A 16,949-nucleotide genomic window follows, 5' to 3' on the forward strand; every position below is an offset into this window, starting at 1 on the left:
TTAAGGAACACTTTAATTAAATGTATGACATGCTTAAAGAAAACCCTCTTTTTAACTCTGCATGGTTCAGCTTGCAATACCTGTTTTTGTACTTTGTTACCTCAGTCTAGTAACCTGTGATGCATGCTGCACATGTGATGATACATCAGTGAACTAATACAAAGCTGTAAAGAAAAAATGCGTTAATGTTAACAAGAACATTGAAAAAACCTCTCTTTTGCTGCTAATGTCAGCTCAAATTTCCAAATGGGGAAATAGAATCGATATTTTAACTGGTAGATTTGGTGAGAAAATTGGTATGATGCAAACATTGCTGCTTCACAGTTAATAATAGTCATCTTTCTTACTGATTATTGAGGCATCACTGCAGACAGATGCATTCTTCACACATTTCATGTCATCTTACTGATTGTAGGACATGCACATTCTTCATCTATACTATACAATTAAAGTAGTAAGCATGAACTTCTATTATCTAGTTTTATGTAAAAAAGAAAGAAAGAAAAGTTAAAACAAGATGGCTGTGAATAGAAGTCAGAATACTTGATTACAGATCCAGGGACAACTGATTTTATGTCAAATACCCATTCTTTCATTAGCTTCTAAGGACTTTTGATCCCATTGTGCCTTTTTTTGTTTCCAAAGATGCCACCACATGAAAATCTAGTATACTTTACTAAGTATACTTTACTTTACATATAAGATATGTTACCTGCTAATTCTGCAGTGGTCTCCGATAGCCCTACAGCCCCTCAACTCTCCCATAAATCCTACAGGCAAGAGTATACCAGCATTACCCTTAACAGTTGTTCCTATCAGAAATGCCCAAAGGTTTCTAACACTACTTCAAAAAGCCACCACTGCCCTCAAAAGCCTACTTCATACACTAAAAAATCCCTTGCAAAATTCTCTTTACCATTTTAACCTTTTATATAATCAAAATAACTTCCCAGACAGTCAGGCCTTCATGTGCACCTTTACTAGGATTTCTGAACACTAATTAGTTTCAGATGCCAGGGCAACAATCTCCAAAACACACTGAAGCACGTGTGCAGAATGTATTATAACTCCATTTATAGTCAATGATGTGAAAACTTCACAAAGCTGTTGAATAATTATGATTACTAATATCCCAATTAGGCTGAACAGGTTCAAAGATATCCTCAGTGTTAGACACTTAATGAATTTCAAATAACAATTTCTGAATTTTCTCTGATTGATATTGAAATCAACATGTAAGATTATTATAATTAAAAAGACTTTCTTCTAAAAAATTTGCCTGCTTGGTGTGTTTGAGCCAATCATCCCAGTCTGAGACAAAGGACTGCATCCAACAGGAAAAAACTGGAAGAAGTTTCAAAGCCAACAGTGACAAAAACAAGAGACTTAGATACAAAAAGCTTATATACACAAAGAGAATTATATACAAAGCTAATTCTGATTCTTTAACTATAACTGGTGTAGCTTAGACTCAAAATTGATTTGCAGTCTTTGAGTCTGGTCACAATTTTTCTATTTTTCTGTATTAAATGAGGTTTAGATGCTGTCAGCATCCTAAGGTCTACACTGGGAGTATACGCATGGCATTGAGAAGCTCTTTTGCTCTAAGGAGCACAATGTTGGTGCTTTCTTCAGTCTTGCAGTACACATCTGAAAGTTGGACAATTGCCTCCTCCGGGCCCAAATGACTAATAGCTACTGCTTGTTTGACTACCTCGGTGCAGCCAGTTTGTGTCACTGTACAGGTATTTAGAGAAGCTAAGCTTAAGGAAGTTGAACAATAGTCACTTGCTACAAGACAACTGTCAAAACAAGTTAAATGCAGTTCAGTGCTGGGTAAGACCTGAGTTCTTGTGCTACCAGATGGATACCGTCTCACACGAATAATGACAAAACCTTATTTCAGCCTACAGGAATTGCTCACTAGGCTACATGATTACAGATAAGAGTGACTTCCAAGGCTGTCCCTGGGGTAGTAGACCTTGCTATAACTCTAGAAGTGTGCAAAATCAGCACTAGTGTTGATAACAGTTTTTTTTTTTTTTTTTGTGAGAAACAATACAAAGTCCTTTATGGGCTTTACTAAATGAATCTGAGAAGGCAGCCAGTTGAGTAATTTGTGTGTGCCTTCACCAAAACTAGTTGTTCAATGGAACTTGAAAGAAATCAGTTATGTGTTTTAAAGTACCAATTCCATAAAATTTATTCCATAAATACCTGTTAAGAATAATGAAAGACTGTCATGTCATAAGTGACAAAGCACTAAATAAAGTGACTTGAAAATTCAATCCATCTTCCCCGAAGAATGATTTTAACCACTCCTCAGGATACAGCCTCAGATGATGCTAAAGGTTGCCTTTTTCCACAGGTCAGCACCACAAGGCAAGGATAACTCTAAAACAGAGGGCAGCCAGAAGATATTCAGCTGGGAAATACAAAGGCTTTGTAGATATCCACACACTGAGATCAGTCTTTTTCATCTCTGAAAGGAGATTTCTGATTATGTACCCAAAACTGAACCAATGGATGTTTTTGAACACGAAGTCTCTCACAAATAAAGAAGCCAGGAAAGAGAAAAGACAACAGACAGCAGAAGATTCCCATTCCAATTCAGTATTCTGAGTACACAACACATCAGCTAGGGAAATGTGCAAGCAGTATCATCTAGAGAGGAGAAGTTGGCCACAGTATCTAGTATCTAGATAGGAGATTACATGCTTTTGCTAGGACAAGGGAGAATGGCTTTAAACTTAAAAGGGTAGATTTAGGTTACATGTTAGGAAGAAATTTTTTCTCAGAAGGTGATGAGGTGTCCAGAGAGGTTGTGGATGCCCCATCCCTGGAGGCGTTCAAGGCCAGGTTGGATGGGGCCACAGGCAGTCTGATCTATTGGCTGGCAACCCTGCCCAAGGCAGGGGGAGTGGAACTAGATGATGTTCAAAGTCCCCTCCAACGTATGCTGTTCTATGATCCCGCTGATGGAAGAATACACAGGGAACAAGACTTCTGATGTCTAGTTTAAATTTCTTCTAGCAAATCTTCCCCTTCTCGTGTTCAGTCTGCTGAGAAACTAGGTTTTAACAGAGAAAAAGCACCTAGAGTATCCTTTAGTATACTTTATCATGACTGTGGTGGAACATATCAGACAATTCAGGTTTTCCCTCCCAGTTACCTTCAAATTTGACTTATGTTGAAAGTAATTTGATTTTCAGATGAGACTGTAAGATTTCACTCATACTTTTATCAACCTGAAGGAAGGAATAATGTATGTAACCAATGAAAACAAGGCTATCAAAGTTACATTTCTAGCTTAAGGCAACTTCAGACATACAGCTACATGATACAGAAATGAAACAGCCGACAGCCAAAGGGTGCAGAGAGTACACTAACAATGAGTAACTTGATTGTAGAACTGTCATTCATTGAATCCTACAAAGTAAGAACTGGAGAGCACTCAACAAAATTCTAAGAAGTCCATTTAGCACATAGGGAAAATCTTCTCTTGAAAGAGCAGACAGTGAACATCTGGAGCTTGCTGCCACATGAAGTTGTGAACACAGGGTGTCAAAAGGTTCAAAGAGGCATACGGATAAATTCATAAACAGGTCCATAAATGGAAAAAAGGGATAGGTGGGAATCTCTGCCTCTTGTCCTTAATATAATGACTGTGGATATCTGGGAAAGTGCAAGCAAAGGAAACCAAAGGCAGCAGATCAGGTTTTTGTGATCTCCTGTAACAACTCTTTTGCCGCTGTTAAAGACAGAATAGCAGGCTAGAAGAATCATTCTGGAGTGATGAAGGCAGCATTGCTCATGTTGAATTGACAGTGTTTTCACATTGCTAGGAATAAGAAGCAGCGTTTAAGCCCACCACTGAACTGACTGTCTGAGCTTTACCAGACAGACACGATATGTAACAAGTCGGTTTCTGTACTGCAGTCCCTCCCCCCCACACCCTGAACCCAAAATAACTAGCATTGCTAAGGAGCAGGAAGCTTAATCCTTTACATACAGCAAGGAACCCACTTGCCACCAAAGACAGTAATCAGAATCAGTAGTTAACACATACTTTATTTCTGTATTTACAAGGTTGAAAATAAAATACATTGTATCTAGCTATTCCTGATAAATGCAAAAATAGAAACTTCCCTTTCCAACAAAAGTGCAGAAACATAAGTTAGAACATGATAACTTTAAAACATAGAATATTATTTCTCAGTGTTTTTACTATAAAAATGTACTTGAAAAACAAGCACCATAATTCATCTTAAAGAAGACTTTCCATCAAAGCAGCATCACAGGGCAAAACAAGTAGAAGGTTAGTATGGAAATGTAGTAGCAAATCCTTGAATATTTTAAATGGCTTAAACCATCCTAAACAATTGTAAACTGTCCTGACTATTCTTTTGCAATGGCTTTACCACACAGTCGAATTTTAATACAGCCATATTTGGTTGTGTGCACAGCCAAGAGACCTTCAAAAATGCCTTCTGCCTGTGGCTTGAACTGGACTGGCACGTTGATGTAATGATGGGATCTGTAAGGAGACAATTATGTGCATATTCATCATCAACAACCAAGCAAATTGTACCTGACATTGAAGTTCTAGTCTTCATTTTCACCAAAGCTATACATTCGATGTGTACTAGTTCATCAAGTTTATTTCTATAGTTTCGATTATTACTCTTCTGAAGGAAGATTTTAAAGGTGATTCTTTTCTACAGGCTATGCAAAGAATTACAATATTTTACTGCTGCTAGTTTATCTGGATATGTTTGTTCTACCTCCTCACAGTAATACTGACAGCGCATCAATTACACCTAGAGCAAAGTTACTACATTTCTTCTCTTTGTAAGTCTGTTGATGAGTATACCGAAATTTACAATTCTCAGTCAATTTTAAGCTAGAAATAATTGAAAATATTTTACCAATCGTCTCTACATGAATAAATATTTCACCGAATCACCACAAACCAATACACCTATCCTCAACCAGTACTTTCAAGACGTTGCATCACATCTTTTTAGGTTAAGTCCTCTTCTCTTCAGACTGCATAGAAACATACCAAATAGTACAATTCAGCTGTAGGTAGGCTGTAAATGGTGGCTATCTTAATTGTCAAAAGCCTAGGGTGAACATGCCAAGATAAAAAATATAAGCTATACAAGCAAAGAAGCTGGAAATGCTGAGCATGATGCCATGGCATCTGATGGAAATATCCAGTACGAACAAAGAAGTAGCAGTAAGAGGCACATATGAGAATAAGGAAAAACAAACAGCAACACTCACTAGGACAAAGAAAAGAATGTTTGTTTTTACACTTTATCATAACTCTAGCTCTCCGCTTTTGGCACTATTTAGTGCTATCCAACATCCTTTGGAATGTGTTCCTCTGCTTTTTATTATTTTGTTCCTTCCTCTAGATATCTGTTTCAACTACAGTAATCCAACCTATCATAATTAGTTTGTGCTCATATCCTTCTCCTACATTTTCAAGTCATAATGCTTTCCCTACATATAAGCCTGATCCTAACCTTTTTTTAAGCATAAAAATATATAACAGAAAAATATTGAAAAAACAGAACCTGTTCAGTGAAGTAACCTGTTTGATGTACAACTTATCAGAATATGGACTGATGTGCAATCACTTTTTTTTTTTGAGTTAGTACAAAAAAAAGCTCTGATTGTGAACTACTGGATTAAAATAAACAGAGCAAAGGATTTCAGCTAGATAAGAGTTTAATTACTTAAACTGTACAATCGACTTGCCAAGCTCTGCCTCTTCAACCACCTTCTAATATATGGGACGAAGATATTTATTCAGCTGAAGAACAACAGTATGACCACTTCATTTGTAACAGACATATTGTATTAGAAAACAAAAAATGTAGTAAGAATTGAAACTGAAGCTCAAGATTCAGTCTGCTCAAGACTTTACAAAAGTAAAAATAAATTCAGGAGAAAGTCAGGTGTGCACAAGTCTATATCTTCAGAGTGATATGTGTATGCTTCCTTACGTATCCTAAACTTACTCAAAAAGAATATAACCGAAATCAGGCTTATACTATCAAAGCAACAGTAAGTCACGTATCACTCATTCAAGAGATGTCCACATTCAACTTTCAAAGACTGATTTCCAAAATAGCTATTATACAACCTCAGTAATGGCATATGGCAACTATATTCAGTTTAATTTGGCCACAGAATTCGGGTATCCATTTAGTTGGTGCTATATGCTGTCTTTGGAATAAAAGCAGAATTAATCAGGCATTCCTCAGAGTTTGCTTTGCAGCAGCCAGTTTATTCCTTATGACCAGGATAAGGCTCAACACTTGAATTCTCATACTTCCTAATCCAGAGGGAAACATGCTATTTTCACTTTCATCAATAACTAAACTGGGAAGTTCAGACTCCAATTACAGCAGTTCTTTGGGCTACTCCACAGTGTACATGTTCTTAGAAATGGAAGCAACCTGGAAGATTTTTCTAAAGTACAGTAGAGCCAGAAACAGTCAAGCAAAGAACTGTCAGGACAACTGGACTTTACCTGCAATTAACTTTTTTTTTTTTTCATCTGAATGAGATGTTTTACTTGACTCCAAACTTTTCTTTATGCCTACAACTCAGTTAGTCTATGAAGGCTTCATAGTCTTTTGAGGTTATTTTATCAGTTTCAAATGGTATTTCTGAAGCCTGGTATGTCTGATGCCTACCTCACAGTCAAATACAAACTAATACTGTAGTCTTCTAAAATCAATATTTCAATAGAAACATAACTGGTAAGGTGTATCTAAGCTACAGTAACCAGTCAGGCCTACCAGTAATGAAAGATGAATCTCTAGAATAGTGGCTACTGGAAATAAAAATAATTAGTCAAGCAAAGAAAAGTTTTGCCTTTTAAGAGTATCTGAAATTTCTGCTAGCCTGTAATCAGGTTGTTTCAGATGGCTTTTGAAGGCTATAGAAACACCTTAGTATTCAAGCTTTTTTTTTGTAAATAGGCACAATCTGGCAGTCCTTCCAGAAGCAGAACTTAGTCAAAGGTTCTTATAAAATCGAGTGCTTTAAGTTTCATTTATGTTTGAAATACATATAACAAATACTACAAAAGGTACTTTAACAGCTACCTTAACAAAATAACCCTTTGCAGTAAAAATAATAAAAAATCTATTCATTAACAAACAGAACTCATCTTTTTAATATAAATTCATGCAAAGAATGGGTGGGAAGAAATTCTTTCTGGACTTAAACTAGCTAAAAAAATCTTCGTGGTTAAAAAGACAGATAAGATGGATAGATAGATGCTTTAAGATACACAGTGAAGATTCTTACAGTTGCTTACTGGTTTTGCTCCAGATTTGGTTGCAAGATGCTCTATTTGGATAAAGTCTGTTGTTATTTTCAATTCAGCAAACTGTGGTAAAGGACACTGCTAACTTTTGGTACTTGTGAACATATAACTAATTGAACAAGAAGTGGCATGTCACTTCATCAGCTTCTGAACGTGAGATTCTTGATTTTAAAACCAAAACAAAAGCCTGCAAATCCATTATTCAGATGTAACACTTGATGATACATAATTACTTTCAAATTTGGCCCTCAAAATGAAAAGCATGCAACAAACCATCTTTATTGCCTAACATTTTTGGTTCAAACTGTAGACTGGTGATGCTTCCTATTTTTACACTCTTATTAACAAACTACAATTCAAAGTTCCTGCAAGCAGTTTTCTTATCTAATTGCTTTTGAATATTACTTTATAATAATGCCCAGTCAACCTAGGTTAGATGACTTTCTTGAGATCCTCCTTCATGCTGATCTGAAATAAAAGCCACTTACAGAACTTCTTTTAATGTTGTTGTGTTTTTTGATTATGTTTTTTAAAGCACTTGTCCAAGTTAAATAATTCTTCTCTGCTTTATGCTCTTAAACGGGAGGGGCTTTTTCAGAGAGCTCTGCTGATTTCAGACAAATGAATTTTTAAAAGCCAGACAAGGTCAACACTTATAACTAAAGAAAAACAGCCAAAGCTACTAAAAAAAATACTTCTGGAATGTGATTAGAAATAGAGTATATTCAGCTGATAACCTTTAGAAATGACATTGAATATTTGACTTGTTAACTCTACTTTGGATTAAAGCAATAGGATTTCATCAACTCCCATAGAAAATATACCATGCAGCTTTGACTGCCTTCCTCAAGAGTATTTTTGAAACATTTAAGCGTCTTCCATTTAAGTTACTCATCTTTTTTCATGGACTGTCAATTCATCCTGTCCTGTGCCTAAAGCTGTAGAGCCTCAGATAGATTTAGCAAGTTGTCTTTATTTGAGTAGATTTTCACTTTGTTAACCACTTCTGTTATAAACCCTTCAGTGGCAAATTTAATTTTAAAAAAATGCAAGTGAAGTAGAGGCACTGAAAAGTGCCTGAGTGCAGTTAACAACACTTTTTGCTAGAAACTGGCTTCAAAATACCTTGAACACCTGCGGTTAGTAACATAATATCTATTACAAAGATGAGGCTGTGAAGAAACAGAGTACCCAGTTCTATTTCTGACCTTATGCACAACTTCTATTCTGCGTATCTTTAGTTTCCTCATCTTTAAAATGGGTAACTACCTAAATGCTGAAAATGTATGCCGTATGACTTCTAATGAAATGGTTGCATTTTTATTTTCCTGACACTCCCACTGTTACAGATGAGCATGTTAGATGCTGTATCTCTTTATGAGATAACTAACAGGACTGTCAAATACCTGCAGTAATCAACTTTCAAGATGGCTAGGTTTATTTTGAAGGACTGTTATCACCAACATGAAAACTTCTTTTATGCAAGTAATATGCTGAAATACTTGGTATGACGAAGCAATTCCACTGGCTGCTCAAACCTTATATTTGCAGAGAATCTTTGATGCAGCTCTGCAGGTTTGTCAAATTAGAAGCATGATGAAGGCAATTTGGTCTGTTGTGTACAAAGTATAAATGGAAGGAATGACTTGATTGTGCACAGCAGGCCAAATGGTTAAATGAAGCATTAGGTTTAGCATGAAAAGCAGCAGCACTGTTAGAAACAATTTGCAGTGAAGAAATTGGCAGATGCAGGAGTAACCATGTGGGTTCATTCTGCTTCTAACTAAGATTACAGAGCACAGCATTAGCAAAAAAACACGCACATATTTAACTAGACAGCCAGAATGCTGGGTCTTTATATCTACATTTTAGCACTGTACGTTGAGAAGATATTTATCTTACTGCATTAATTTCTTTCATTGTTGTTAGGCAAGAATGTTAGCACGAGAGTTACTTACCTTAGAGAGTATTTTGAGTGCTTGATATAGAAAGGCTCATTGGGACTCAAAAATTTCAGCTGCAATTTAATACAAAATGCTTAAAGATCCACTGTATCTAAGCTTATTACATTCACTTTACAACATGGTTAAGATAAATAAGGTAATTCACAAATACAGCTTTAGATAGACCCAGTGTTTAAAAATGAAACATGCCCAGATTTGCGCATTTAAGAAAAACTGAAATCTCAGGATGTTTTAACAAAGTTAAAAAAAAATAAAGATAACAGGAAATCTGTTTTTTTTTTCCTTCAATTGCATAGTTTACAAATACCCTCACCGACTCAGTCGAGAAAAAATTACAGAGAGCAAAATTTTTCAAATATAATGCTGTCTTTTGAAACTAACAAGACTACTGTCTTGACTATTGTGATGGCACTATTGCCATCTCACGCCCAGAGTAAAAAAAATGAAAACCTACACAGTACAGTTGAACTGCTGAAAGGATTTACAAAAACACGTTTAGAAGAAACCCCACCAAACTTACCAACTGCGTTCTAAATGAATTATTTCGCAAGTTGACCTTTAACGTGCGTGATTCCCCAACTCTTGTTGGAAGAAAAGTGTACAATTCTTCTGGTGCATATACCCCACGAGTTATCTCATTTAGTCTGATATGGAAAATGGAGTTAAAATATTAACATTTACTTATATGGTCTGGATATATTGATTACATACTTTAAGACATTTGTATTTTCCTATGAGAATAAGCAAGGAAAAAGAAAGGAAAGACCTTGAAAGCATCAACTCTCTCACCCTTACCTTTTATAGGTTATACATTTTAGCCATTGAGAGCCTAATGAAAGCATCACTGCAACACAAATTTATGAGAGCTTACATAAACTTTTACAATCTGCATTTTCCCTCCATATACTTTACTAGACAGTTAGTTTTTTTCCAGGGATTCCATGTTTAACCAAAACATTTTACTCTCCTGCCATATTCACATCATCCCATAGTATAAGACTTGTAGATCAATTTCACAGACAAATAGCAATGTTAAGACATGCAGTACACCGCATTCCTACAATGAGCTTTAACATTTTGTAAAGCCACCAAAATGGGTCAGTATACAATTCCGCTGCTGATTCCAGTTTTCACAACAACAAATTATGATTAGGCAACCTAGGAACTTAAATGAAAAGAATGTGAAACTGAACAATACAATACAGTAAGAGGTTTGGTCAAGTATGCTTTTGCACTTATTTGCTCTTTACTATAGAATTAAAGGATAACTGAGATAGGAAGAGACTCGGGAGGTCTCAAATTCAACCTCTTGCTCCAAGCAGCATCAGTTCTAGGTTCAGAAAAGGCATTTCACAGGTTTTGTCCTGCTAGGTCCCAGAAATCTCCAGGAGCAGACAGCGCAGCCTCTCTGGGCAGCCTGTTCTACCACATAGCTTTTGTAACAGCAAAACGGTTTGGTTGCCTTTTTTAAACCTCCAACCATTTGCAGCATCTCATTTCAGTTCTTGCCCATACATACCCTGCTTTAGTTGTACATGCTTCAGAGCAAACCTTCCTTTTTGGTATGACTGGGCTTCCAGTTTCTGTGAGGGTATCCGTGGAATCCTTTACAATCGCAGTTGCATCTTCTGCTTTAGTACCCTATTGGCAAAAACAAGGAAGCCTTTAAATTTTGTATTCAAAGGTATTCAAGTACCTAAGTCATTTTTGTAAGCCAAGGGAAGGAAGACAGACTTTTTTAAGTATAGTATTTCAGAACAGTGAAGTCTAGATCACAGAGACAGAACAACAATTTGGGATGAATGCTGTAACAGGCTTTTGTGTTTTATGTATCGTGTTTTGTCTTTAATTGTTAAAAGTTCACAAAACACTAGTAGTGCAGTGCAGGTGGAATCTCATGAAGGCTGAAAGAAATTTCTCTGCAGACATTCTTGAGGCCCATGTGCCTCAAGAACAGCAAAGTCAGCAAAACAGCTGCTCAGAGAGGAAGACAGAAGTCATCATTACAGTTTAAATTCTCACCAAAGCACAAAGCTTTGTATACTTCTGTTTTACGAAGGACACATCATTCCCAAAGGAAGATCACTCCATAGAAAAAGAATGTGATAATGCACTAAGTGATAACAGTCACACTCAGAAATTAGGTCAAAATATTTACCATTGTCACAACCTCTATTCGATGTACTCTCTAACACAGGAAAACCAGATCACCTGAAGGGAATATTTTGCCAAATAGCTAACTCAAAATTCTTCACTGTCAGATGAATCTAGACAGCTACTGTCTAGAGTCCCTTGGGTCACAACATCTTTAAAAAAAGACAAAGACCTAAAGAACCTCCCACACTTATGGTCATACAACATAATCTTATTTTTTTTCCCCAAATAGCACTGATGTTTTAGACAAGCAGTTGATTCCCTTATGCAGGGAAGACTTAAAAAATAGTTTCCTCTTCAATAGAGCTGCTATGACAAACCTGTCTTTTAGACATTGATTTCTTGTCTTGAAAGAGCTGCTAGTCAGTCTGCCAGAAATAGCAGCAGCCAACAAAAAAAACCTTAATTTTAAGAAGAACGTTCTTCAGTTGCAAATAAGCCATGAACCACAGTAGAACCCAATACCTAAAGATTAAAAAGAAATTGCATATATGTCTGGTTGCAAGAGCTTTTAGTTTTCCATGTAGGGAAAAATGATGGGTGTCACGCTTCAGTGTTATCATTCAAATTCTACTGGATCAATAGGGCAAGTTCACTGCATAAGAATAATACACATAATGGAAAATAATCAGAAGTTCTGTCTTCCCTGATCTTTGTAAAAGTATCTTCAAGTACTGCTTTACTTGACTCTCTACTAATTTCTTGTTTCAAATGAAAATATTATGTTAAACATTGTCCAAATGGTTCTCAAGCAATGCTGCTCTTGATCCCAAAGTAACTTCAAAAGCATATGAATACATTTAGCTCTAAAATTGGAATTAATTTTGCACACTGAACTTAAAAAAGCTTTTTCCCGCCCTCTTGCTCCTGGAATACCCAAATAAGATGAAGCTTCCATACTGCTAACAACAATAAAAATCAAATCAAACTTTTAGTAAAATGTTTAGTAAAATGTATTCAGAAATAGAGCTTGATTTGTTCACTTTGTCTCTTACAAAATAACACACTAAAAAGTTACTTACACTGCAGTTGAAGTACACAGATTACATTAAAAAAACCAACATGCCTATCATTTGTGGTATCTTCAAACAATATTGGAATTCTTTATGGAGTCTTCAACTTTCCACACACTAAAGGAGCCGTCATAGACTAGGTCCTGCCTCAGCTCCCTAGCAGGTTCTTGCTGATTGACTGCTTCAACCAGAAGAGATCAATACTTAAACCAAAACACTAATCCAAATATTTGTGCACGATAGTGATGCTCATTTTTAGCCCACTGATCTTCCACCAGCTCCTCACAGCAAGTGTTCCTCAGGAAAACGAAAAACTAAGTTTGAATTGTCAGCATTGACAGGGAGAGACTGCAAAGGGCATTCAGAGTCCCTCCTTTCTCTGTCCCTAGGATCAGATGTGGAAACAGGCTCTTCTGAATTGCAGACCATGGTTTCTAGTGGTGGGAACCACAAATGCCAACTGAGCGTCATCAAATTCACAGCTAATTGGCTTTTTAGGAAAAAAATGAAAACAGTAAGTACCATTGATTTTCCTAACTTCACCTTGTTCTATTTCTTTCCTGATGTCGTTCACATTTCTTTCCAATTCTACTGAAGCAGAGCTATAAATAAGTATCACTCTGTCATTGTGAATGACAGTCAGTCTTCTTCCTACTTCATTTTATCAAAAATCACAGCAGTAGCCCACTTCACCTCAGCAAACCCAGCAGGATACAAGTCCTTTCCAAAGCTGTAGTAACGTAGTATACACTCTTGGTTCCTAGGACATAATAGGCAATAACTGATTTGTCTTCTCCTCTAAAAGAGAATCTGATTAAAAAGCTGCAACAATCTAAGTGAATGTTCTGTGTTGATGCCTCTTGCAAACTGATACATAGTTTCCTTACCTAGCTGATAAAAAAAAGCTGTCCTACGCTTTATCAAAAATGATCTCAACACATTTCAAGTATTTTCTGTAATGTTTTTTTCCCAGAAGTATAAGGAGATGCTGGAAGGATCTAATAGTTAACAGCTTTAAGTAGAATCAAGAGGAAAGAGAAACAAATCTGACGTGCTAGTTCAAAAACACTGATATCAAGTCATGCTGCTCAAAGATTTACACAACTCTGACAACTAGTCATGTTCTCAGAAGAGAATTATTCAGAATTCTAGACTTCTAATAAAGAATTCATCTTCTCTCAAGCTTTAAACAGTCAACTGACAGATGTTTTCCTCACTTAATGGAAAATTATGTTCAAAGTACTTGACAAAAGCTTAACAAAAATATCAAAACAAACACTATACAAGTCTCATTCTTCCAGACAAAATTAGAAGTCATTTAACATATACATTATTAACAAGCCCCCTTTTCAATATAATTAACTTCTGGGAAGAACAAAGACCCCAGTAAGTAAAAGGTATTTTGTCAAGAAGGGTAAAGTAAGGCTCCTACTACTGAGGCAGGCTTGGTACTCTGAAGAAAAAACTCAAATCTTTATCCAGGCTTCTCAGAGAAGACATGAAAGCATATGCAGTAATCACACAATACTGAACAAAATTCTTCATATTCAGCTCATGTAACTAAGTATTAGAATTTACTTCTCTTAAATATTTAAAAATAGATTCTGTGTGCTATGCAGGCTCCCTTTGCATAAACGGTGAGGTAGTGACTAAATGTGAATTAAGAACTGATTTTCTGTGCTCCAAAACCCATCTCCCTGGGCCTCACCATAAAATTAGAGCTCAGGACCATGACAAGAGCAAAGAATAGCTCCAATTTAATTACCCCCCATGTATAAATCTTAATAATTACCCACGTCTATGCTCAACTCTGATAAAATACCCAAATCGATTCCATCAGAAACATAGCCATATCTCCAAAACAGGTGATAACAAACTCCAATATTACATTAAGTTACATATTGGATCAAAGGTCAATTACTTTGCTATTTATTTACAGAAATAAACTCAATGCATTTAGTGTCTGATATAAACAAATCTGCCCCTACAGAAACAATTCCCACAGGAGTTCATAATATAAGAAAAACAGCAGAACTCAGGCTGACATAAAATATTACCTTTTTTCAGAATAACATTGAGGCATATCAGCAATAATACAGTATAGTGACATTAAGATGTTATCAAATATTTATGCTCAGGATAGAGTTTCCAGCATTTATATACTCACTGTTCCAGAAAGCTGAAATCTTAATTTGTGTTTCCAGCTAGGTTTTTCAACGGGGTGACACTCAAGGTCCCAGAACTGGGAGTAATCCCCATTTTCTCTAGGTAAAAATATTAGAGCAACCTACAAAAACAAGAGGAAAAGTTTGCAAAAGTCCATTAAAATGATAGATAAAACTCCGTAACTTTACTTGCACAAAGTTACAGTAAAGCCAGCACAGTATTTATATACTACAGAAATAGATGCACGCATTCCACACACAGATAATCTTGCAGAAAACATTATCATTCATCCTCCTTTGCTTGCAAATGAAAATGTTCTGGTAAAACGGGTTGTATAACCAGATGCACAAAATTTGAGTTTGGCTACCTTGTCTTACAAGATGTGAGCAAGCATTTGTACAATTATTTCTATTAGGAAAATGAGGGGAGAAGGGGACCAGGAGGGGAATGTGAATAACTGAACTCTTCCACCTCACATCTATAAAAGCAGCCTGTTCTACAATTACTAGAAGGACTGAAAATTAAACTAAGTTACAGGTCACATATTCGATTATCCTTAAAGGTCACCTATGTAATAAAGGCTCCTCTCTCTATAGTGTTGTACCAGGGGAGCAGCGGGTTAGAATAGATCACTACAGCTATATTTTTTAACCAAATATTATCAGATGCACTAAAAAAAAAAATCATGATAGCAATCTGTATCTTATCTTTGATAAGTCAACGGCCTCATCTACAAATGGTGAAAGTCTTGCACCCGAACTAGGATTGCTAAGGCAAACATTGGTTTAAAGATGCTTTTCTACATTAGCAAAAAAAAGTTTTCAACTTTTTTGTAAATAGATTCTAAATTGAATAATCAATATCACAATCTATAATGATTAAAATATAGATATTTGTGAAGATGAACAGTTAGAATAAAGTAGTATTAGAGCAGGAAGGTGAGGGAAAAAAGCCCCACAGGAACCCAATCAGTACATCCTTGGATGTGTTTTATAATTGTGGTTATGAAACCCTCTACTGGCCAGGAGATAAAATTGTAAGTAGGACCAAACAACTGTTGAAGAATTATGACAAGAAGCAAGCTCTCACACCAGTTTTGCAAAAACACAGTATTAGTTATAATAAACCTGTGGATTTTACAAAGCATTTTAAAACAATTTTCTGTTCTAGAATATTTTCTAAAACAACAAAAACAAAGTAAAACTACAGATTGCATGAAATCTTAGAATCAACTCAGCTGACATTATAACACCTGTGCTAAGTAGATACTGATCACTTAATATACACAGATATATTTAAAACCAACTTCAATAATTCAGCTGTTATTTCAGATAATTTATCACGGAAGGTACTATTTTACAATTAAGATAAATTAATATGCTTGAAATATGTCAGTCTACCTTCTCTTTTCCGTGAGCTTCAAGTGTACCAGAAACACGGTAACATCTGAAAGCGGAGTAAGTAGCCCTATAAGCAGAACCAGTTCCATCCATGTCCTGCAAATGAAGTTAGGCATCAGATTCAGAAGGGATTAGAACACACGCAGCCCTCCTCCCCAGCCCCACACATCACCCTTACAAAAGATTGGAAAAAAATTGCATCCAATAAAGCTATTTTCAAATAATATTCAATCCCTAAAAGCAAATAAACAAGGACTTGAAGCTACTACAACACTTACGCAGTCATCGTGACTACTGACTACCAGTTTAGAAGTGGTGCATAAGCTGAAACACTACATACTCTGTCTTCACAGTCTTGGATACATTTACAGAATTTCTAGGATATGAAATGTTTTTCATCATTTCATAACCATACCAATTCTAGCACAGAATCAAAATGACCATTCACAGCATTCACCTATGAAGAAATAGGAAACTTTACAAGTATTAGTTACAGCTTCAATAACTGCAGAAGCAATAGTAGCGTAATTCAAATATCCTTGCCCTAACTTTAGACTACCTACAGAGATATAATGTAGAACAGAATTGTAGAAGCGTTAAGTCTCATAACAGGGCGAGTTAGACTGGTATTCTAGATCACAAATGAACTCATCTTACATTAAACAGTCAAACATACATGAAATCTGGAAGATGACACTAGACAAGGAAAAACAAATATAAACTCTGTAAGTGAACCAGAAACAGGTTAACAGAGCACTGACTCCCAGCCAGAGAATATACTAGAGATGAAAAAGGGAAAAATTTCCTTGATATGGACAGAGTCAGAATGATTGTGAAGAAAGGCTGTAACTGAGTTCAGGCTCAAGTAAGCATACCTTCTTGAGAGGCTGGAGGGAGAAAG

At 36.0% G+C, this 16,949-nt stretch overlaps 1 protein-coding gene across 7 annotated transcripts in view; it reads right to left on the bottom strand.

Moving 5' to 3' along the window:
• CEP192 (centrosomal protein 192) overlaps positions 4,052-16,949 on the bottom strand; it is a 59,816-nt gene continuing 46,918 nt past the window's right edge. For all 7 annotated transcript variants that reach the window (XM_021387659.1, XM_021387661.1, XM_021387660.1 and 4 more), the window contains exons 39-44: positions 16,049-16,144; positions 14,650-14,769; positions 10,835-10,956; positions 9,836-9,959; positions 9,310-9,368; positions 4,052-4,537 (exon numbers count right to left, since the gene is read on the bottom strand). In XM_021387659.1, coding sequence (XP_021243334.1) covers positions 4,399-4,537; positions 9,310-9,368; positions 9,836-9,959; positions 10,835-10,956; positions 14,650-14,769; positions 16,049-16,144 — 660 coding nt within the window. In that variant the 3' untranslated portion in view covers positions 4,052-4,398. The remainder of the gene's footprint in view (positions 4,538-9,309; positions 9,369-9,835; positions 9,960-10,834; positions 10,957-14,649; positions 14,770-16,048; positions 16,145-16,949) is intronic.

This window comes from Numida meleagris, chromosome 2 (assembly GCF_002078875.1).
Source record: "Numida meleagris isolate 19003 breed g44 Domestic line chromosome 2, NumMel1.0, whole genome shotgun sequence".
Taxonomy (NCBI): domain Eukaryota; kingdom Metazoa; phylum Chordata; class Aves; order Galliformes; family Numididae; genus Numida; species Numida meleagris.